Source organism: Macrobrachium nipponense, chromosome 30 (genome assembly GCF_015104395.2).
Source record: "Macrobrachium nipponense isolate FS-2020 chromosome 30, ASM1510439v2, whole genome shotgun sequence".
Classification (NCBI taxonomy): Eukaryota; Metazoa; Arthropoda; class Malacostraca; order Decapoda; family Palaemonidae; genus Macrobrachium; species Macrobrachium nipponense.
In genome coordinates, this window is record NC_087218.1 from 25,673,038 (window position 1) to 25,699,241 (window position 26,204).

At 36.4% G+C, this 26,204-nt stretch overlaps 1 protein-coding gene across 2 annotated transcripts in view; it reads right to left on the reverse strand.

Annotated features, from left to right (window-relative positions):
• The window catches only part of LOC135202377 (centrosomal protein of 164 kDa-like), an 87,824-nt gene that overhangs the window by 51,244 nt on the left and 10,376 nt on the right, over positions 1-26,204 (reverse strand). For both annotated transcript variants that reach the window (XM_064231741.1, XM_064231740.1), the window contains exons 2-5: positions 14,383-14,494; positions 13,149-13,276; positions 12,201-13,012; positions 11,593-11,656 (exon numbers count right to left, since the gene is read on the reverse strand). In XM_064231741.1, coding sequence (XP_064087811.1) covers positions 11,593-11,656; positions 12,201-13,012; positions 13,149-13,276; positions 14,383-14,494 — 1,116 coding nt within the window. The remainder of the gene's footprint in view (positions 1-11,592; positions 11,657-12,200; positions 13,013-13,148; positions 13,277-14,382; positions 14,495-26,204) is intronic.

Consider the following 26,204-nt stretch of genomic DNA (forward strand, 5'->3'; position numbering starts at 1 on the left):
AGCTTATTTTGTTGCGTTTTTATTATTTTTATGTTGTGTAAACATGAAATTGTGACATATATCCATATTTTACGATAGCAATATGCATAATTTACTATATAAATCAATATTATTCATAAATTTATTGTACGTAATATGCTGCTAGCCAAAGTTCTTTAGCGAAAGTGTTTACGATGTGAACGGATGCTATGACAATTACACGAATATGTACACATTTCATCGTAATTGAAGCTCAAAATGTGACAGTTAATGGTGTTTCCAGATATTATTATATATATTTTACTTGATTAATATGAGTAATAGTCAAATGACTGCACATTTAAAAGGAAAGGAACTTCGTTTCCTAAACTCGAAGTTTTGTTTATTCGTTAGCTGACGTGTGGCCTAACTTCTGTTTTTCTTTTACTACTATAAACGAGAAGGAATTTGTAAATAAAATTTTGTTTTTCAATAGAGTAAACATCACATTTAGTAATAAACCACAATGTTGAATTTACTAATGGCAAAAATACTTTATATTGTTTTTGTATTTATCAGTCAGCTGACTTGCCCTTTTGTGATTTTTCTCCTTTCAAACTTTTGGTGTAGCCTAACCTTTGAAATTTTTTTTTGTCTTTTCTTTTATGAGGACTTATAAGGTGAAAATTCAGTCAAAGAAGGGGAAAAAATTGACCAGCCCTGTGTTCATGTAGAATATAATATGTAAGAGGGGGGGGGGGGTTAGATGATAAGTTTCAACTTTGCACAACATACCTTACAAAAGAAAGAGGAAAGATAGGTACCAGCCCATTTGGCACCTAATAGTTAATGCTACATTTGTAGACTCAAACATATGTTACAATATTCAGAATCCCACTAATAAGCTTGATAAAAGAATCTGGGGAAAATGACTGACACTGGGTTAGGCTGCAAAGGGAGCAAAACTCAAAGGGGTAGATATTAAAATCCTATGGAATATACGTTAAGAACGCATTTTCCAGCACAGTATGACGACAAAAACCACAAGCCCCAATGTATTGTATGTCTATATCTTGCCAAAGAATTGCTTAAAAGAAGATAATGGTTCATGTAAGAGAAAGCAATCCTATTTTTTTATGACTAATGTTTTGAAAAAAGACCTCTTTGTATCATTCCATGTTTTGAGACATCATACCTATCAAATGCACTAAAGGCAGTGCCAATGTGGAAAAATAAATGTGTGAGGCATTGATGAATTGGGTAAAAGGAATGTTTGGTGAAATTATTAGTCATATGGAACAAAAGGAATTTTTCATGATTTTCCTCAATGTTTACCCTTGCATACACTTCTGTAGTATTATTTTCGTTGCATATGTCAAAATTATACGGGCTCAACCTTCCTTTTTCAGAGAGTATGCTTCAGAAAAATTCTCTTCACTTCATGATGCATTGACCTTAATTTCAGTACTTAGTTTGTGTTCCTTCATTTTTGCTCTCTAAAGGGTGGCAACCTTGCACAACTTGGAGCTTCACGTACCTGCTGTTTTTTCTAGCCTATCCATGCTTTTCCTGTTGTTACAACCTGCTCATCACTTTCCATCATCTACACTGCAGTACAATGTGCATAAATGAACTTTTATGTACATCAAGCATGGACTTGAAGGGGGTTTAAAAAATAAATGTCTATACTGTGAAAATATCTTGCATCAGCCTCTATTGCTAAATAATATTAATGATAATATGAAGCTGCGAGATCAATAGTCTTACTTGCTGCAGACTTGTAGTAAAAGGACAAGTGGGAGGGTTAATAAGTGCGAGGATACTAAACAAAAAATATATTGTACGAAAAATAAACCCATTTCAACATTATTATAATAAATGTCTGTAGATAATTATATAAGCATCTTCCTACGCACATGGCGACACATACACGAGTTTTAATAAATAAAAAACTATAATCTGAAGATCACAGAAATAATAAGTGAGAAGTGTATACGCAGTTCTAGCAAGTAAAGGTAGTTTTCACAGTGGATGAAGAAATGGTGGTAATAAACAGTATCCATCTAATATATATCGGCCATCCTATACCAGGAATACGGGAAGCATCACAGAATACATTACTATGAACTGTCTGCAGATAATTATATAAGCAGCTTCCTAAGCACATGGCATGGATGCTAGTAGGTAATACATACACGAGTTCCTAATAAATAAATAAAAAAAATCAATCTGAAAATCACAGAAATAATAAGTGAGAAGTGCATACGCAGTTCTTGCAAATATAAAGGTAGTTTTCACAATGGATGAAGAAATAGTGATAATAAACAGTATCCACCTATGAATAATATTGATTTATATAGCGAATACGTACACAGCTATCGTAAAAACGGATATACAGCAAATTTCATGTTGACATAACATATTAAAGATAATAAAAAGTTAAATCAGCGAATGTCTGGGAGAAGAATGAACATAGCGAGTGAGTAGTACGTAAGGCAACAGATGGCAGCATGTAGAAGCCTAACATAAATAAAAATAACAAAAACATAACAAAATAAGCTAATGACTGGGAGAAGAATGAAGAGGGCAGTATGGTATAGCGAAATGCAAAATGCGTCGTCCATCGTCTGTAAGGAAAGTGAGATATCTCCGCCCACAGAAGTTAGGCCATAAGTTAGCTGACGAATGTAAACAAAACTTCGGGTTTAGGAAACGAAGCTCTTTTCCTTTAAATGTGCTAGTCATTTGACTATTACTCATATTAATCAAGTGCATATATATAATAATATCTGGAAACACCACTAACTGTCACATTTTGAGTTTCAATTGCGATGAAATGTGTATATATTCGTGTAAATGTCATAGCATCCGTTCGGATCGTATTGTAAAACTTTCGCTAAACGAACTTGGGCTATCAAGCTTATTGAAATAATATTGATTTATTATAATAAAAAAAACATGCATACTGCTATCGTAAAATATGGATATATATCATAATTGCATGTTAAACAACATAATAATAAAAACGCAACAAAATAAGCTGCTAGGGGAGTGAGATATCTCCGCCCACAGTGCTCTATGGGAGGGGCCTGGAGGAGCCTGGCCGAAGTCTCAGTGCAGTCCGGGAATATGCACCCCCGGGACGGATGGTAATTAAACTATTCCCTGGTGATTTTGGGCCTCATTAACTCCCGTCTGGCGACTCGTCCGGTGGTCGGATGTTCTTGGACCCCTGCTTGAGAAGGGGTCTAAGGATTAACTCGTCGATGTCATCCGATTTCCAGTGTCCTCCTGACAGGTTCATATTGTTGGTTTGATTGATGGTAGCAGATTCCAGCATCTTTTTGTACGGACAGCTACTTTTGAAAATCAGCTCTGTCCCACTCCAGTTCATAGTATGGCCTTTGTCCCTAATATGTAAGAAAATCCCCGTTCTCTGATGCATATCGCATTGTTCTTTTGTGCTCTGCTAATCTTTGCGAGATGGGTCTACCAGTTTCCCCAACGTAAATCTCATTACAATTGCTACACGGTACTTATAAACTCCGGCTTCTTCTCCTCTTTTATTTAAGTATACGTTAATGAGCGAACTCCCGATGGATTTGGGATAATGGAAAATGAAAGGATTACTAGACCTAAGGTGTTCTGTAGTTTTTAGGATGTTTTCATTGTACGGAAGTTTTATTTTATTGTTGAAATCTATTTGTCTGTTGTGAGCGAGACCTCTACAGTATATTGTATTCGCTTTATTAATAGCCTTCTCGATAATGTATGGTGGGTAAAGCAGTTGCATTAGGCGTTGGCGGATCGTGTTGAATTCTTCATCTACGTAGTACCCATTTGAACATTTCCTAATCCTCCTGAGGAATAGTGGCACCCGACCATGATCTTTACGGATACATCGTGGTAACTTAAGAAATGAATATATGAAACAGAGGAGGTGGGTTTCCTGTATACTGTGAACGGATATCTGTTCTGTTCTCTTATGATTAGTACGTCTAGGAACGGCAATTTCCATCTTTTTCCCAAGCAGGTGTTCAAGAACATCCGACCACCGCACGAGTCGCCAGACGGGAGTTAATGAGGCCAGAAGACACCAGGGAATAGTTTAATTCCCATTCTTCCTGAGTCACCAATAGAGACTTACTGTCACACCTACATATGCTTTGTATATATACTCTTGGAAGACATCCTATGTCCATATTTTACCAGTGATCAGGAGCACAGAAAGAAGTGCTTGAAATATATGGTTGCAACGTTCAAATAGTGTTTTATGGGTCTTTTATCTTCATATTATATTGTTGTATTACAGTAAAAGACATTCATACATATATATATATATATATATATATATATATATATATATATATATATATATATATATATATATATGTGTGTGTGTGTGTGTGTGTGTGTGTATATCGAGCTACAAATTGTCCTTTAATATCTAATTCACTCTACCTCGGAATTAATATATTTTCATATATGCTTAACCGAAGGGGAATTTTATTAGGCGATAATAGAATTGTCGGCGCCCAGGCGCGAACCCAGGACACCATACAAATCCAGGAACGTCAGTGAAGCTTTAACCCACTCCACCACCGCAAGAGGCTATAAGTTAATGCCGTCTCTCACCCTCAAATACCTTTCGAGCTCAGGTATTTGCTGATTTGGAGCCAGCATTAACCCACCTCAACCTCGGTAGTGTTGTATTGCTTATGACAGCACGTAGCCATTAACATAAGTCATATCACATTACCGTGATTCATATACATACATCGAGCTACAAATGTCCTTTAATATCTAATTCACTCTACCTCGGAATTAATATATTTTCATATATGCTTTAACCGAAGGGGAATTTTATTAGGCGATAATAGAATTATCGGCGCCCAGGCGCGAACCCAGGACACCATACAAATCCAGGAACGTCAGTGAAGCTTTTACCCACTCCACCACCGCAAGAGGCTATAAGTTAATGCCGTCTCTCACCCTCAAATACCTTTTGCGCTCAGGTATTCGCTGATTTGGAGCCAGCATTAACCCAACTCGACCTCAGTAGTGTTTGTAGTGCTTATGACAGCACGTAGCCATTAATATAAGTCATATCACATTACCCTAATTCATATATATACATCAAGCTACAAATGTCCTTTAATATCTAATTCACACTACCTCGGAATTAATATATTTTCATATATGGTTAACCAAAAGGGGAAGTTTATTAGGCGATAATACAAAAATTGTCGGCGCCCAGGCGCGAACCCAGGGACAAGACCATACAAATCCAGGAACTTCAGTGAAGCTTTTTGACCCACTCCACCACCGCAAGAGGCTATAAGTGTTAATGCCGTCTCTCACCCTCAAATACCTTTCGCACTCAGGTATTCGCTGATTTGGAGCCAGCATTAACCCACCTCGACCTCGGTAGTGTTGTAGTGCTTATGACAGCACGTAGCCATTAATATAAGTCATATCACATTACTGTGATTCATATACATACATCGAGCTTCAAATGTCCTTTGCTATCTAATTCACTCTACCTCGGACTTAACATATTATCGCCTAATAAAATTCCCCTTCAGTTAAGCATATATGAAATTATATTAATTCCGAGGTAGAGTTGAATTAGATATTAAAGGACATTTGTAGCTCGATGTATGTATATGAATCACAGTAATGTGATATGACTTATATTAATGGCTACGTGCTGTCATAAGCAATACAACACTACCGAGGTCGAGGTGGTTAATGCTGGCTCCAAATCAGCGAATACCTGAGCACGATAAGGTATTTGAGGCTGAGAGATGGCATTAACTTATAGCCTCTTGCGGTGGTGGAGTGGGTAAAAGCTTCACTGACGTTCCTGGATTTGTAGGTGTCCTGGGTTCGCACCTGGGCGCCAATAATTCTATTATCGCCTAATAAAATTCCCCTTTGGTTAAGCATATATGAAAATATATTAATTCAGAGGTAGAGTGAATTAGATATTAAAGGACATTTGTACCTCGATGTACGTATATGAATCACGGTAATGTGACATGACTTATATTAATGGCTACATGCTGTCATAAGCACTACAACACCACCGAGTTCGAGTTGGGTTAATGCTGGCTCCAAATCAGCAAATACCTGAGAACGAAAGGTATTTGAGGCTGAGAGACGGCATTAAATTATAGCCTCTTGCGGTGGTGGAGTGGGTAAAAGCTTCACTGACGTTCCTGGATTTGTATGGTGTCCTGGGTTCGGGCCTGGGTGCCGACAATTCTATTATCGCCTAAATAAAATTCCCTTCGGTTAAGCATATATGAAAAATATAATAAATTCCGTAGGCTAGAGTGAATTAGATATTAAAAGGACATTTGTAGCTCGATGTATGTATATGAATCACGGCAATGTGATATGACTTATATTAATGACTACGTGCTGTCATAAGCACTACAACACTACCAAGGTCGAGGTGGGTTAATGCTGGCGCCAAATCAGCAAATACCTGAGCTCGAAAGGTATTTGAGGCTGAGAGATGGCATAACTTATAGCCTCCTGCGGTGGTGGAGTGGGTAAAAGCTTCACTGACGTTCCTGGATTTGTATGGTGTCCTGGGTTCGCGCCTGGGCGCCGACAATTCTATTATCGCCTAATAAAATTCCCCTTCGGTTAAGCATATATGAAAATATATAAATTCCGAGGTAGAGTGAATTAGATATTAAAGGACATTTCATAGCTCGATGTATGTATATGAATCACGTAATGTGATATGACTTTATATATATATATATACATATATATATATATATATATATATATATATATATATATATATATATATATATATATATATATATATATATATATAATATATATATATATATATATATATATATATATATATATATATATATATATAAAGAAGACTGTCCTTTAAGACCTATAATGTCTGCTATTGGTACATGTAATTACAAGTTAGCAAAATTTCTGGCACCCATTCTAACATCGATCACCTCTAACCAGAACAGTGTAAAGGACTCGTTGACTTTTATTAAAGAAACTTGTGAAGTGAATTATGAGCAACGTGCAATGGCCAGTTTCGACATTATATCTTTGTTTACTAACATACCTTTAAGGGAAACAATTGACATATGCGTTAACGATTTGTTTAAAGATTTCGATAAAATTGAAAAGTTTTCTAAACAAGTTTCATCAGTTGTTATCACTAGCTCTAAGTGATTGTTTCTTTATGTTCAACAAGGAGGTATAAACAGGTAGACGGCGTAGCAATGGGTAACCCATTAGGACCAACACTAGCCAATGCTTTCCTTGCTCATTATGAAGGAGAATGGTTGAATGAATGTCCCGAAGATTTCAAATCTCTGGTGTACAGGCGATATGTCGATGACACATTCTTAATCTTTAGATCTAATAACCACATTTCGCTGTTTTTAGAATACTTGAACTCAAAGCACAGCAATATCGTATTCACCTCAGAAACCGAGGTTTAGCACATCTGTTCATAGGAAACCGACTTTCATGGGTTTGACCACCAAAATGTCCTCATTTATTCCTATTAAGTTCAAGAGAAATTTGATTTCGACCTTAACATCGAGAGCTTTTAATATGTTCAAATTATGTTAATATGGACCTAGAGTTTAATTTCATAAAGCAGTGCTTATTTTTCGATGGCTTAAGCAAAAGTTTTACGAATACGTATATAGGAAAGGAGCTTCAAAAATTATTACTTCCAAAACCTACAACTGTCAATGTCAACAGAGCAGTTATGTATTTTCGCATCGCGTTTCTTGGAAATAGGTCCTTTAATGTTGAGAAAAGGTTAACCAAACTTTTGCATGAATTCTACCCGCAAATAAACATTCGAGTGGTATTTAAGCCAAAATCTACATTACAAAAATTCTTCAGGTTCAAGGATGATACCAACTGAGCTGCAGTCATCTATTGTGTATAAGTACAAGTGTCATTGCTGTGGTGCAATGTACACTGGAAAATCTAAGCGGCAGTTCAGGGTTCGCATCTTCGAACATCACGGAAGATCTGTCAAGACAAATAGGCCATTAAGCAAATCACCATTTAATGCTATTCGTCAATACTCGGAAGAATATGACCATCCTATAAATTTAGATTCCTTTTCCGTCCTTACTTGCAGAACCAACTTGAGTCTCTATATACCCTAAGATATAAACCTTCTTTTCTGTAATAATGAAAGGTCTGTTGAATTGCTGAGTTTTTAGACTATTTTTTCTGCTCTTTGACAACAAACATTGTGTATTTCTCATATTTTAAGATTTTGTTGCGGGTTTAGGTTTTATGTCTTTTATATCATTTTATTTTGCTTTGTTAATTTTAATGTAATTTATAGTAATTGTGTAATTTTATTTTATTTTGCTTTGTTATAACGTAAATTATATTACCTCATTGATTTTAAGTGTAACTAATATTCGAATCATTATAGATTGCCCGATGGCGGATGAAAGTAAATCTCCGAAACTAGTCGCAAATAAAGATGCTCTTCATTCAAGTCCTGGTTTTAATATTTATTATTATATTATATATATATATATATATATATATATTATTATATATATATATATATATATATATAATATATATATCTATATATATATATATATATATATATATATATATATATATATATATATATATATATATATATATAATTCCTTTATCTGTGTTCATAAAATATTCTACCTATGCAGCAGATAAAAGAACTACTACTATTAATACTTCTACTATAACAACAACTGCAACAGTCCTTAACTACTTCTATAAGTACTACAAATACTCCAACCATTTCCCAATACCGATATAATATTTAATTGTACTATATTGGAACTTTTGGGCACAATTTTCAGAGTCGAAAATGATGACAATGGTTGCAAGTCCAAAATAATATCGCATGTGAAGTATAAAGTCTTTAATAGATAATAAAAGCTTTCGAACTAGGTTCATCTTCAGTCAAGTTGACTGAAGATGAACCTAGTATGAGGTTCGAAAGCTTTTATTATCTATTAAAGACTTTATACTTCACATGCGATATTATTGTGGACCTGCAACCATTGGGACTTTTGTTATCACACAATTAGTCAGCGCATGTGCTGTTTTAAAATCACATATAGTAAGTATTCACATCCTCTAGTAGTATGTATAAGGAGGGTGAAAAATAACACTCCTATGAATTTTTGAAAACTCAATTTGATTTGGAGTTACTAAGGATACCCAAGAGGAATTTATTTTATGAATTATTTATAACTGTCTTGTTCCATATTGCATTCAAATTACACTCATTCTGCCCTAAAACGAATGGTAAACAAGGCCAAACTAACCAGATAACTCAATTGAACTTCTACGTTTTATATATACCAGTTAGTAATGCCCATCAGGAATGTCTGGAGCACATGAGGAGCGTCTCAAAGCAAAAGCTCAGAATCCATTAAGCAAAAGGTAGCGAACGGTGATCATCTTTATCCCTACGACTTTCAGCAATTACTTTTTGCCTGGGGTTTTCCTACCTTTTGCTACTCGATTGTTTGTTTTGTTTGTATGGTGTTATTGCGTTGCATGGAACCAGTGGTAATTCAGCAACGGGACCAATGGCTTTACGTGACTTCCGAACCACGTCGAGAGTGAACTTCTTTCACCAGAATACACATCCCTCACTGCTCAATAGAATGCCCGAGAATCGAACTCGCGGCCACCGAGGTGGTACGCCAACACCATACCGACGAAGCCACTGAGGCGCTTTTTTTTTGCTACTTGAGCTTTTGCTTTTTCTTGCAAGCTTTTGCTTTAAGCAAATAATGAAAAGCATTTTATATAAAGCCTTCTTAAATAGGGAACCACTTTATATTATCGCTCCATTAAATGAGGAACCATTTTATATCAATGCTTCTTTCAATGAGGAACCATTTCCTATTACTATACCTTCTTAAATGGGGAGCCATTTTATATCATCTCTTCTTTCTTTAAAAAAAGGGACCATTTTATGTCATTTCTACTTTAAATGAAGAACCGTTTTATATCAACTCTTCTCATGTGGAGAAACTTTTAGATCATCTCTTCTTTAAATGAAATAATGAGGAACCATAAGTTACAGAACTCATTACTGCTAATGATATTTATCCAATGTTTCACTTTATTTATCCCACTAAGCCAGACTTCGTTGTATGTTCCTCACATTTATATTGAAGCACGATTACCAAAGATTGTCCCTTTTTCCAATTTTGAGTACTGACCTTGTAAACCCTCTATATAACTTTCCATATCTCAAAATACCGACAACAAATTTAAAGAGGAAAACTAGAAGTTTATGTTGTCTTGGCATTTCACTAAAGTATGATGTGCCATCGAAGAAAAAAAAAAAAGCTACGGAAAACTTGATACAGATTTGAAAAGGATCATATAAATACATAGTAAGAAATAATTACAAATTCTCAAAGAGTAAAGTTTCTTAACAAAAGGACAGACGGGAAAAAAACCCGTCGATTTGAAAAAAAAAAAAAAAAAAAATCGACACCCGTCAAACAATTGGAGTAAACACTTCGAGGTAAAATGAGAAACTAATTTGTATTACATATAAAGCAACTTACGACTTTAATATCTAACTATACCTGAGATGCTTTTGCTTATAGAACACTGGCATAATCGAACACCATTAAAACAGACCAGACCATATTTATGCATAACAAGTATGGTATTTTTCACGAGCATATTTAAGACATGAATTAGTCATTAAACATTTTTTGTTGCATAATACGGAAATGTTCAAATTTAACGAAAACTCAACTCTATCAGATGGTTTCCATATGATCCTGAAAATAGTGGCTGCATGATTTTATAAATGAAAGTAACCAGTCATGTGCATAGGGTAATTGCATCTCTCTCTCTCTCTCTCTCTCTCTCTCTCTCTCTCTCTCTCTCTCTCTCTCTCTCTCTCTCTGCAAATAATTCAAACGATTTCACTAGATTTAAACTCGAACACTTAAATAAACCTATAATTCATGAAACATGTAGTTACTGAAATACGGTGAAAGTGACTCATAAACATACCAAATTTCAAAAAGTAATATATATATATATACATATATATATATATATATATATATATATATATATATATATATATATATATATGTATATATATATTACTATATATATATATATATATAATATATATATATATATAGATAAATATATATAAATTTTTTCCTTGGATATGAACCTACGTACGCTTTCATAGATGGAATACTTGGCGCAATGCGCGCTGCAGCTATCTCCGACTTACAATAAAAATAAAAGCCTATCGGGTAGGCTTATGAGTCACCCGTGACCTGAGTTGACGTAATCAACTTCGTGAGGCACCATTACGTGATACACAAGAACACACTTTCCTCATATTGATGATAATACAAAGACACTGAGTGTCATGAATAAAGAAGAAAAAAAAAATTCGCTCTGGCGCCCTATTCATTACCAGCATTCAGTCCACACATGTAAGAATGGGTGATATAATCTTGGTTCGAAACAAAGAACACGCATTCGTAACCAAAATTGATGCAGATGTAAGCAATGAAATGAAATAAACAACAGACAAACGGAACTCACCATCTCTCTTGAGTGGCGGAGGCTGCTGGAGAGAACCGCCTAATGGTTTCGACTTCAGTGGCGACTGGAAAGAGCATAAAATAAATAAACGGTTATTTAACGTTACAATAAGCAACAGTCATTAATGACTATGAAATGAAACACTATCTGGAAATGGTCCTGAGGCAAGAAAGCTTCATCTCGGGATGATGCGGGAATATGATTTAGAGCCAATTAAAACCTAATCTTTATCAAACTTAGCTTCATTTCTGTCTGGTCTTGAGATAGGGTACATGTAGACGTAATTGATTCCAATCGGTATACATTTTTAATATATACGACTACAAATGCTAGTAATTAGTAATTCTTCCAAAACGAAAAGTCTTCAATTATATCTCATCAAACAAGACTATCATTCTCATCATCAGGACCCTTAACGGATGAGAAAAAAAGAATGAATGCAATGTACCTAAAACATTGGATAGGTGAAAACGTGGAATGCAACTTTATGAGTGGACACAAGCCTTAAAAATATGGCCACAAACATTACATTACTGTGAAATAATCCAAATAGAGTCTTAAGTTTTACTTAATTAAACCTATGCAATAAACATTTCCAAAGCACTTACCAATTGCAGCCCTTGTTTATTAGCTGCGGCAATTGGGGCCAGAGGTGTGATATGTCCCCCCAGGGGAGGAATCCGGGCACCTCCGAGTGGGGCACTTCCCAAAGGCGCTCTTCCTAACGGGGAGGGACCACCTAGAGGCGCGGAGGCTCCCAGAGGAGGAGGTCCACCCAGAGGTGCCAGCCCACCTGAGGCGGGAGGAGTGCCCAAGGGGGGAGGGCCTAGCGTAGGCCTCCCCAACCCTCTCCCCGACCCATCTCTGCTTCCCAACATCCCTGGCACCTCGTCGCATTCAGCACCGTCGGGAGGCGTCAACCGGACGCTAGACTGGTAATCTTCGTCGGGCTCTGTATTTTCCGGAGGTTCCTGCGGACTCTTGTTGGTCACCACGCCGAAGTCATTGTCGTTCGCCCTTACGTACGAGGCGATACTGACGTCACTGTTCTCGCTGTGATTGGTCACGACAAACTCACTTTCCCCGTTCAATCGTCTGTGAGAAGGACTTGATTGCTCGCATTCCGTTTCATCATTTCGACCGTCTAAGGCACCGTTCTCTCCTTCCTCATCTCTTATAAGTTTACTTACTCTACGATCACTATTAACACATGAGACGGATAAAGGGACGGATGATTTGTCGTTCGACTTCGCGGAAGTCTTATTAAAGCACTGTTCGGCCAAAGTCAAGGCCGTGGTCAGGTATTCGGACGGATGGTTGGAATCACAGTCAGATCGCGTGAGATCACAGGCGCTGTTCTCCCCTTTGAGCAGTTCGGAGATCAGATCATCCTCACTGTTGAGGTCTTCCAGACAGGAATCTACGGAATTCAGAAGACACGGAGTATTAATAGTATGCCAAAATCACAGCTTGTCTGACAAAAAATGAAGGTGAGCCCAGAAAAACAGCACATATGGCAAAATGTTACAGGTAAATCAAACTAAAATTTAGCTCACCACCACATGACTTGCTCTTGTTCCTGTCTCTGGCGACCAGCGCCCGTACTATTGCATCCACGGGATGGTTCCAGCTGCTCTCTCCAGTTGTTGGATTGAAGAAATATAACCCAGCCTTCGCGTCCTCCCTGCAGAATGATAAAAAGGAAGCAGTCATTTGATGAATACCAACAACTCACTGGTCACTCTATAAACACTGACAGCTCAAGAATGTTAGAATAACTTCCAACAGTTCGCCAGCCATTTCCTAAATATAAACAGGCCGCGGGATTTTACAGAGTCCCATTTGGAAACAAGCCTGATAAAAAGTGACATGTATATCAACCGAGTCTCTTGCGTTAGCCTATGAGATTTGCAAGAGGTTTTGCAATCCTATAACATTCTTCTGAGGTCACATAACCGTATCGTATCCTGAAGTCACTGGGAACGTTAAAATGACTAGAATCATGAGATTATTTATTAATCTTTTCCAGAAGAAGCAATTTTTTACATGCATAATTTTTCTTTAATTTACTTGCAAAATGTAAAGGGACTTATTACTACTCAAAACACAATCAAACAACTGTTTTACAATAAAGACTTCACTTAATTTCTACAGATATCACAACTAATAACTAGATTCAGCCAGGCCTTAACAGGGTTATCAGTACTGGAGAGTACTTCCGTATTTGATTTTTGGATGGTTTTATAGTTAATGATTTAAAATATCTTACGTTATTAGTTTCAGTTCCCTGCATTTTTAAATTGTTGATAGATTTGCTATAATGCTGAAGTATTGATTAACCTGTAATTCAACTTCAGAACCTAATTCAGTACTAACAGTAAAATTAACCTTTAAATTAATCTTTTCTTAATAAATAACAAACATGAATTTAACATGAACTAACCTTTTCCTTCCAGGGTGACGCAAGGTTAGCAACAATACAATTTACTTACACTTTTCATTGACTTGCTTAAATTAGCAAAATTTACTCTCTTAACCTGATTTAAAACTTGATTTACACTTCTCCTCCACCCGCTTTACTCAGCACAATTTAACCTCTTGACTTCATCTAAAACTGAACTTACACTGCAATCGCTTTCTTAAATTTCCACAATTTAGCTTCTAACACTCAACTCACAATTTTCATTTCCTCGCTCAAATTAGCCAAATTTACCCTATTACTTTATCTTACATTTAACAGATACTTTCTACACACTTGCTTAACTTATATCGATCCGAAGCGTCACTTACACAGGAGTCCAGGGTCTAGGAACAGGTTGGTAGAGAGCTGAGCGAGCAAGAGGCAGCAGGTGAGATTCTCTGGACGGATCGATCCCCACGACATTACAGTACTCCAGGACCTCTGGAAAGATTACGTAAGCAGAAAATATTTTAGAAGAAATATTAGTTAACCTTCATCCAGGATCTCTGGAAAGATTACGTAAGCAGAAAATATTTTTTAAAAATTAGTTAATCTTCATCCAGGGTCTCTGGAAAGATTACCTAAGCAAAAAATATTTAGAAAAAATATTAGTTACCCTTCATCCAGGACCTCTGGAAGGATTACATAAGCAGAAAATATCATTTGACCTTCATCCAGAACTTTTGGGAAGATTACACAGGCAGAAAATATTAGTTAATTTTCATCGAAGACTTATGGAAAAATTACGAAAGCAGAAAATATTAGTAGGCCTTCATCCAGAACCTCTGGAAAAATTACGGAAGCAGAAAATATTAGTAGGCCTTTATCCAGAACCTCTGGAAAAATTACGGAAGCGAAAATATTACTCGACCTCTATCTAAACCATCTGCAAAGATTACGTAAAATTATGGAAGCAGAAAATATTAGTTGGCCTTCATCCAGGACCTCTGGAAAAATTTCGTAAGCAGAAAATATTAGTTAAATTTTCATCTAGGACCTCTGGAAAGATTATGTTAGCAGAAAATATTAAAATAATATTAATAGGCCTTTATCCAAAACCTCTGGAAATAGTAGTACAGAAGCAGAAACTATTAAAAATTATTAATAGACTTCTATCCAAACCTCTGGAAAAATTACGTAAGCAGAAAATATTAGTTAACTTTACCCTGGACCACTAGAAACATAACGTAAGCAGAAAATATTAGTTAACTTCATCCAGGATCGTAACTCCAGTTTTAGTAGCCACAATAAATCAATCAATCAATCAATAATTCATCAGGACCTCTGGAAAGATTACGGAACAGAAAATACCAGTTGACTTTCATCCAGAATCTCTGGAAAAGTTACGGACGCGGAAAATATAGTTAACCTTTATCCAGATCCTTTGAAAAAATTATGGAAGCAGAAAATGTTAGATGGCCCTTTATCCTTAACAACTTATCATACTTCATTCAGCCACTACGCCAATCATGGTATACCGTAACGTCATAAAAAAAAAAAAAACAAAGCCCCTCAACTCGTTTCCAAAATAGGGATTTTTTTTTTACAACTAAAATGTAGATTTTTTTCTTTTTGTTGTGTACTTTCTGTGTCCACAATTTCCAAGAATTCTCGTTACCATGTCATTCCCCTTTATCATGAATATGACCAAAGCTATTTGACCTTCATACAAAGAGTGAACGACATTCCAGTGATGATCTAGTCATCTCCAAGATGAGTAACACCATTACTCATCAGATGACGAAGCATTCTTCACTACAAGAATGCTTATAAGTACCACACACATACATATATGTGTGCGTGTGTGTGCGCGTGTTGATGACTGTGTGAATGAACCTAAGTATGAACCTTTACTCAGATTTATTCCAAAAACTGAGCAAGAAAGGTAACCGCAACAGAATTAACAGGCACTGATGTCAAGACAGTCTCCAGAACGCTACAAGAATTCAGTCAAATTTAAAATTGACCAAGATCTAAATTTATTTTTTTTATTATTTTTTTTTTTAAGGAAATTCGATTTGGACCGAAATGCAGCTTCTCAATGATATCAACAACAGGTACCTTATGATCAACTGCCAGTATAAACGCTGACATGACACTGCCGAAGGGTTTCTGAGGAGCCTATCAATACAGGCATCATAAGCTATATTCTCGACCGATGCATGCGGGTATGCTCAATGCAAGCATTATTGCAAGCATCAACTGTGTCAAGATCATTCAATTTGGCAGCTTATTTTGCCAACCTCAAAAAGCTTCGCCTGAAGCTGATATGCTGGGAGCACGAGGAAGAGAGGGCATCACCCATATCATTGAAAAATTTTGAAACTTACAGAAAAGATAAATAAGTGAAGTCATCATTCGGATGCACAGTTTGCACACCCCAACCCTCTTACTCCCAAAGGTGTGGAGATAGGATCACCTTACAATTCGACTTGTAGTTTAACATCTTATTTACATTTTTATTCATTTATTTATTAATTTGTTGATTTATCTTTTTCTAGAAATCGATCTCCTCTTCCTGTATTTCCCATTACCTTCTGTAACTTCGTTCGAATGAACACCATATTCCTCACCACATTTCATGAAAAATAATTCAATTGTCACGTTGACAAATTCTCTGTGAAAATGTCATATGCTTAAACAGGAATCAACGTAAGTGCGAGCTTTTTCTTCCGTGATGGAATGACAGAAATCAGTAGTCAAACCATTCGTAAATGTTTCACACGCGATGAATTCTAAAATCAAATACTAAAATAACTCTAGGGTTGCAGAAGCCACCCTCGCCAGAAATAGGCACTATGAATTGGACTGTGTTCACGAAAATTTGACAGATAAATGACTTAACTGACGTCATAGAAATGGACATAAAAACATGATGAACTCAAAAGTCATCTTAAACATTGAAAATGTAAACAAGAATGCAAATATTTATAAGTATAAGTAAATGTATTATGAGCAGCGCCATGAAAAAATCGCTGTCAGGAGCATCATAAAAAGAAGGAAAAGAGATAATAAACATAGCATAAAAATATACATTGTTATTCATTACCAGTCACATCATTCGGCATCTATTCATGATGGAAAATTACCAAACATCCTGACCACAAGAGTCAAGGCATCACAGCCTCAGGATCTGGTAAATACTGTTTCTGTCCACCATTCCAGGAATTAACAGATACCAGCAAAATAATTTACAAAGAATAACTAATAAAAAATTACAGGTTATCTTTTAAAATAATGGCTATTTCAGCCGCGTTTATTTTGTATAGAAGTTTCTCTATTCATCTTATTACCGACTTTTCTTCTGTCCTCAAATTGACTATTAAAACGCCAAATGGGGACTCGTGTCAAAAACGTGGTATGTCAAATTAGATATATTATACAAAATGCAGTACAAATTAGATCTCAAGCCTTCGATTCCTTTTGTTCAGGAGTGTCTGCTCCTCTCTCTCTCTCTCTCTCTCTCTCTCTCTCTCTCTCTCTCTCTCTCTCTCTTTCTTGTAACGTTTCGTCCCTAAACCCAGAGAGAGAGAGAGAGAGAGAGAGAGAGAGAGAGAGAGAGAGAGAGAGAGAGAGAGAGAGAGAGAGAGGAGCAGACGCCCCTGAGCAAGAGGAATCCAGAATGAGTCATTTAGTATCGTCTGTCGATTAGGCTTAAGTTCTAATTTGTACTGCATTTTGTATAATATATTCAATTTGACAAATACCACATTTTTGACATGGGGGATGGTTAAACATGAATTTCCATTTGGCTTTTAATAGCCCAATTGAGTAGTACAGAAGAAAAGTCTGTAATAAGAAGAATAGAGAAACTTCTATACAAAATAAACGCGGCTGAAATAGCCATTATCTTCAATAAAAACGTGTATTAATGAAGGTCTTCTTCCCGCATATATATACATATAAAACTACTCATTGAAACGCAAGCTAACAGAAAACGGGAAACCACCAAATCATTTTCTTCCGTCGAGCGCAAGGGGTAGCTCTTCAATAAGAACGCGACAGCCATTGTTAACCTCAAGAGCTCATTTTTGTGGAAATAAAACGGACCCATAATACAAATTGTCGTATTAAACTGGATGACTGTAATCTACAGATCAGAGACCAACATTAAGGCTGACTTCGCTTCACTGTAATTTTCTTCCAAAGATAGTTTGATGTGGTATTGAAATTGACATTATCTATCAATCAAGACAGATCATGAAAGGAAAATAAAATTTAGGCCAGGGGTCAAGCGCTGAGACCTATGAGGTCATTCAGCGCTGAAACGGAATTGAGAATAAAAAGGTTTTAATGTAACTAGAGGAAAACCTCGCAGTTGCACTACGAATAAATTGTTGAGAGCGCGTGGAAAGTAATATGGACAAAAAGATAATATGAACAGAGGTACAGTCATTGGAATGAAATGGGTTGCAGCTAGGGGCCGAAGGGACACTGCAAAGAACCTTAATTAATGGCTACAGTGCACCGCATGATGTACCCTGATGGCATTAATTCCCCGAGAAATATAGAAATGTTCAACAATAAGTGAGCGTTTTTACGGAAACACACATTAAATCCTCATCCAGACGAAAAAGTAATTTTTTCAATATAATTTGCCATAGAGATAAACGTATATGAAAAAAACCCTTAACACAACAAAAATAAGATATATCCTTTAATCCTTTATGCTTCTTGCAGCAAAGACATCATTAGACACATGATTCAATTTCTTAACCTCTTTTTATTCGTAGCAGATTTAGTGTTGTCAGAAGTTATGATAAACAGCAAACTGCGAATCTGATTAGTAATTTGCAGACTACGATTAAGGCAAAATAGAAATTAAAGAACAAATCTCTTCTACTTGAAGGACAAAACCAACATTAATGAACGTCCATAATACATAACACACCACACACACCACACACATCTAAGATATATATATATATATATATATATATAATATATATATATAAATATATTATATATATATATATATATATATATATATATATATATATATATATATATATAGTGTGTGTGTAAGAGAGAAGAGAGAGAGAGAGAGAGAGAGAAGAGAGAGAGAGAGAGAGAGAGAGAGGAGAGAGAGAGAGAGAGTTAATATATTTTTCAATAATGTTAATGGAAGGGAGAATTACTTTAGCTGATAATTCCGAAGTAGAGCGAATTAGATATTAAAGGACATTTGTATATGAATCACCGTGATGTGATAAAATTCATATATATATATAATATATATATATATATATATATATATATATATATATATCTATATAAAATTGTACATACGTATTTGTTATTATAAAGATACACGTATATGTGTATATGTAGGTTTATGTTTGTTTAATTATAAACGCATGATACAGTAACTCAATTACCAAGAAAAGAATAAAAACGGACAAAGGAAAGATCGTAACTCCATCCATCTGTGCAGCGGTTTCCCACCCACGAAAGCAGGTTGCAAAAGGGAGAGAGGTCATAAGTAATGCAAAAAGTTCAGAAGCAGGAAACCGGGATTGCAACGGGAAAGGTCACAGCAGCCAATATCGTCAGAGGGGGGAAACTTTGAGAGAGAGAGAGAGAGAGAGAGAGAGAGGTTCCTCGGATAGGGGGTCGGTCTGTGTCTGCCCTTTGGTGAACGTAAGTTGCATAAGGGGTCCTCTCTCTCTCTCTCTCTCTCTCTCTCTCCACCAGTTTCCATCCGATGATTCATACGGTTACTCACGTGTTCCATAAGTGATAACCTAAGCCATTCACTGCTGAATCGTTTCTTTGTTCCTAATGATGACTGAAAAAAATCATTTCTTCGTAACTCCTGAGCATACCTACCTAACGCTCACCTTACTAATGCCTTTTAGACTATTGCCAATAGGTTATAAATAAAATAGCATAGAATAAAATATGGAATCTAGGCCAAAGGCCTAGCACTGGGACCAATGAGGTCATTCAGCGCTGGAAGGGAACTTCACAGTGAAAAGAAAGAAAAAAAAAGTTTGAAAGGTGTAACAGGAGGAAAACGTCGCATTTGCAGTATGAATGAATTGTTAGGAGATAGTGGAAAGTAAGATAGTAGACAGTATGAATGGATGAGGTACAGAAAAAGAAATGAAAGGGGATGCAGGCAGCTAGTGGCCAAAAGGCCACTGCAACAAACCTTAAGTATTCTACAGTGCGCCGCAGGAGGTACACTAACGGCACTACACACCTAATAGGATAGTTTAATACAAGTGCTCAATCTACTTTCAAAAATACAAAATTATTTTAGATTCCAGGACAAATATAGTCACTAACATCCACAAAAAATAAAGTTTTTAAGTTAAATCATGCAATTCAACAATACCAGTGTAATTGTGTAATTTAAGTCTTTGTTGTCATTATATGGATTTTCCCCTTAAAGGAGGTGTTACACAAGTCTTTTGGGATGATGTTGCTGGATTTCAGTATTTTTTAAATATCTGGCTCGATCACCACAAACGTCCGATTTTCAGGTACACAAGTCACTGCAAAGGATAGCACCTACCCGCCCATCTTCATCCAGGTATCGAACCTGGGTTCTCTACCCTGTTAGGCGAGACGGATAACAAGCAAGTACAATACATAAAAAATAATTACGATGAAAAGAAAATGTAAAACTCGATTTTAAAAAGCAAACCCTTTCTTAAAATACTTATCAAACCTCACCACACACACACTGAGAGAGAGAGAGAGAGAGAGAGAGAGAGAGAGAGAGAGAGAGAGAGAGAGAGGGGTTTCTGTGGCATATGGGAGAGCAGAGATGGGGGATGGCGGTTGTTATCCCTGATGTAAAGGTTAAAATGCAGGTGTTCTTGCCAACGAACCAGGCAACATCGCAGACTCCAAAGCATTTGTATCACCGGTGTGCAACAGCTGTGGTTAAATGCTAAAATCAATATACCGAACGAAGAGAGACTTCTTTAAAGAATGGAAAAGTAGCTAACAGCAGCACCTGCCTAATCATCCAATTTAATCTGACCATTTCAAAGTCTCATTCAAGATATCAGTTGAATAACTTCCTGATGAAATTATTTGTGGGTTAATTACGTACAGGGGATGTTTTCTTTCGCAAAACATTTTGTGAAAGTTGTTGGACTTCTAACCTCGATCGGTATAGATGTCTATCCCTTTTAATTAATAGTGATAACTGGCGTTTAGTGAACCTGCTTCATCATCTAAAAAGTACGGGCGTATGTAAATACAATCAAGTAGTATTATATATATATACATATATATATCATATATATATATATATATATATATATATATATATCTATTATATATATATATAGATATATATATATATATATATATATATATATATATATATATATATATATATATATATCTATATATATATATATATATAGAGAGAGAGGAGAGAGAGAGAGAGAGAGAGAGAGAAGAGAGAGAGAGAGAGAGAGAGAGAGAGAGAGAGAGAGAGAGAGGCGATCTATGTAGGTACAATTATAAGAAAATAATAGGTACAGCCTACTTTCAGATAAAGTTACTTTCAAGATTTAATGTATCTACAGAGAGAGAGAGAGAGAGAGAGAGAGAGAGAGAGAGAGAGAGAGAGAGAGAAAGCGCTCGCGTGTCCTTCAACAGACCAGAAAAGGACAATAATCCACTTCACTAGGTCACAAGAACGACGCATAGCAAAACCGAGGACGCTCGGAAAACTTACTGTTAAAATAATCTTACCGGACTTACGCTGCCTCTTAGACTTCTTCTCGGTTTGCAAATTAGTGTTAACACGCAGTAAGTCAGCACTTGCTAGTAGTCTTGACCTTGTTGCAAGCATAAGTGGGGCTGCTTTGCATGCCAGAGAGAGAGAGAGAGAGAGAGAGAGAGAGAGAGAGAGAGAGAGAGAGAGTAGCGTTTTCTTTCTTTTTGTCTAGGTATGTGGCCTGACGATCATGTAAAGCTACTTAAAAACAAAAATAATAACAACAACAAAACATATTCCCAAACACCAGCATCCCAGAATATTTTTTCTTTTTGCTTTTTTATATCCCAAAACAGCACAAAATAATATAAAGAATATTAACTCAAAAGAAATAACGATGCGATGACAATGCAAAAGTGACCTTCACTACAAAATATTAAGAACATGTGACGGTCACTACAAAATATTAAGAACTATTAAAAAGTTTCCATTTGGGTGTAACCTAAAAGTGGACAAAGTGCCAACACTTTAGTGTCTTAAATGTCCGTCGTACATCGAAATCTAAAACTTAACTTATCAACTATTCCCCCGAAGGAGAGCAGCGGCGTTAGTGCACCTCACGTGATGCACTGTATAGGCCTTACTTATTTAAGGTTCTTTTCAGCGTCGCTTCTGCCTCTAGCTGCAACCCGTTTCTTTCCTTTTGCTGCACCTCCGTCCATATTCTCTTTCTTCCATTTTACCTTCCACACTCTTCTCCAAATGCGCGGCTTTCCTCCTGTTACACCTTTCAAACATTTTACTCTCAATTTCACTTTCAGCGCTGAATGACCTTACAGGTCCCGAAGCTTGGTCTTGGCCCTAAATTTCATATTCCATTACTTTTCTGGATAGTTCACTATTTGGCCACCAACAGTGAACTATCAGTTAATTGACAAACCTAAATCAATAAGCACGAAGGACATCTAACTCAACTATTAATAGGTCTATCAGCTAAAAGGTCATTTGTGGTACAAACTGACGTCACTTTCACCTCATTCATTGCCATAAATATATGCTACAAATCCCTTTTCAGTAATCAATAACAAAATTGAATGGTCTGCTCCCAACCGGAAATTATACGGTTTCAAAACGGAAATCTATTCAAGATGACCTTTCCATTAATTAGACATTAATGATCAAACTAGACTAGACTTCTATATAACAAATTGAAATACGCAAGTTCATTTTTCGTTTACGAGACTTTCCCTTTGTCTGATTAGCAAATGCCAGCCAAAACCTTTTATGAATGTACCGGTCCACATTTGCTGTGAAGTAAGATTGCTCATTTCATTGATCTGGATTTTTTTTATATATAAAATTTAAGCTGTCCAGCCAAGCGCCGGGACACTTTCAGCCAATCGGCGATTAAGGCAATGAAAAGAGGGAGTTGGAGCGGTTGGACAGCAAGATAAAGGAGATCCACGAAATAAATGAAGTACAAAGATCTAAAGGCGGACTGGGAGGAAACCCACAGCTGCGCTAAGAAGTAACATTTAGAGGTGCTGAACACTGAAGAAAGACAGCAGGAATGGAAGTAAAGTTAAGTTATTACTCTACGCAGATTCTGATTGCATATCAAATGTCATACTTATAGATCGGTTCGCTTCACTCCAGACACCGGTTTTCGATTTTCATTCTAGACATCAAGACTACAACCTGTGCAGAGTAACCATGCGCAGGTCACTTTGCGCACGGAGGTACAGATTTTATCATTTGATTCCTGCAAATAAATCCAATTATATCCTCATTTAAACTAAAGGGCATCTGGTGTTGTGAAATCTTGCTGGGACAGATACGTGGTCTTTCTGTTCGTTCAATAATAATAATAATAATAATAATAATAATAATAACAGTACATCTGCCAACTCTCCGTCAGTATCCTAAACTAAATTGTTGAACGCATGGCGCCTTTACCCTACTACGGCACAGGTGATAAGGAACACCGAACAGCTGCGTAAATTGGTCGCCGATGTTTGCACAAACTGGTACCATCGACAGGACCTATGAATAGAACCGGTGACACGAAATGCGGGTTGCAGGTGTACACGTGGTTCCAATTAATCCGTACTATACTATGGTAGATTCACATCAACAGTGCATCTGATGTCTAGGCCAGTCCCTTACGACGCTCCTGATTGGCTGTTGACAAGGCTTGAAACTCTCAGTGTCTCTCGAGAGTTCACATAGGCAGGATGTATGTTTCACCTCTCCTAAGGGATAAGTCGTTCAAAAGTATCCCTCAGGAGAGATGGAGCATACATCCTGCCTATGTGAACTCTCTCTCGAGACTGAGTCTCCAGCCCTGTGATTGGCTTATCAACAGCCAATTAGGAGCGTCGTAAGGGACTGGGCTAAACATCAGATGTTCGATTGATGTGAATCCACTATAGGACTTGGTGTTTCCTGGATATATTGAAGAGCAATACAGGATGCAATCTGGCTATCCGTCTGCGTTCGATAAGAAAAAATATATTGGCGAGTTTTGTACCCACAATCACAACGTCGTAGAAATAGTCCACACAACAGTAACAGTAAAAACATCAAACACACGCGAACTTGAGGTTGGATACAAGTCAATGACTAATTTGTAGATTTTTTTTTTTTTACCTGTTTGGAATGTATCTGCAATAGGTTGTCGACATACGTTTATGACTTGTTTCACTGCAGCATGGACGTGCCTGAGGCTTCAAAAAGTGGCAGGTGCATTAGCAACACCATAAAAGTGCAACAACTGAGAGAGAGAGAGAGAGAGAGAGAGAGAGAGAGAGAGAGAGAGAGAGAGAGAGAGATGCACTTAGGAATCTGTATATAAATACTCAGAAAATTAAATTAAATTCATATTGTCTTCAAGATCTCAAAATTATTCCCGTAATATCTCTACTCATGATCGTAAAATTACAGCAATCGACAAACTTAAGTCATTGTACAAAAAAAATAAAGTGAATGTAATGTTGCATTCTAACAGGATGAATATAGTGTGTATATGACGCGTTTATAAGTATAAATACTACAAGAAAATAAATGTCACAGCCTAGTTTTAGATAACATAGTCAAGATCAACATACCGAGAGAGAGAGAGAGAGGGGTGGGACCTCCGACTTACAAACCTTAATATAAGCAAAACTATATTACGGTAAAAACAAGAAGACTTCCGTAGCTATTCAAGCAAAATGACGAATAGAGGCATTTAGTGTGTTTCTCTTCAATCCTCCCATGTCGATATGAAACATCCTGTTGTGCCAATAATTTCTGATAAGAAGAACACTCTCCCCTACAGGACTTCGCTTCTCCCCTTCCGTATATCCATGTCGGTATCTTTAGCCCTTGTCCCTTGCCCCTTACCAGATTACGCTAGATTAACGTCGGGAGTAATTACGGTCAGGTAATCTACGAGATCATCACTGATCTTCATACGTTATGAAAAAAAAACCTTCGCATGATTAGAAATATTTTTATACTCCTTCAAAAACGACAACGATGAAATAATCTCAATATTATCAAGGGAAATTGCATACAAATTTTAACAACCTTCTCATGGAGATAAAATATTCGCTTACACAAAATACATATGATAATATGTATAACGTTACTGAATGAAAATCTGGAGGAAAAAAACTTTCTGAAGACCCTACATACCAATAAAATTTAATCTATTTCTTACATAAAAATCATACGTAAATTATCGATATAAATCTACAAAAGCCAATAAAACTCTCGCATCATACCCCGAAATGATTACAGACACCCTATAAAGTCTATGAAACTCGAGAGAAGTTTTAAATCATTGCAAAATTATCAAGGCCACAGAACCTATATAACTTTATAAAATTCATAATAGCAATACGTGGGAGAAAAATCTATAGGCTCCATAAAATCCATACGCCATATTACGGAAGCTATTAAAGCAAAAATGTACTACCCAACCTCCTTTCCCAAGCTATAAAAAAAAAAAAAAAAAAAAAAAAAGATACCACATTCCTACTACCTCTCCGCTAATGAGAACACGCGACTATTCTAAAGGATAATCGTGAGAACGGAGATAGAAAAATAATCCACTCAATAAAGAGGGGAACGCACAGGCCACGTGCTGATCTCCAATAGGTCCAGGGGAGAAGACTTATCTCATATTACCCGACCACGTGCGCCTCTCATCAGCCACGTATTACTAAACGACGCTTATCTCCCAAACCATCATCATTGGGAGGAAATCAATACAAGCCACTTCAGTCAAAGCAGGGGAAAAGCGAGTCATAAAAAAGTCATAAACACAAGTCGGCACCTCATCGCACATACTTCACAAACATGTTGAACCTGATTATATATATATATATATAGATATATATATATATATATATTTATCTATATATATATATACATATATATGATATATATATATATATATATATATATATATATATAGAGAGA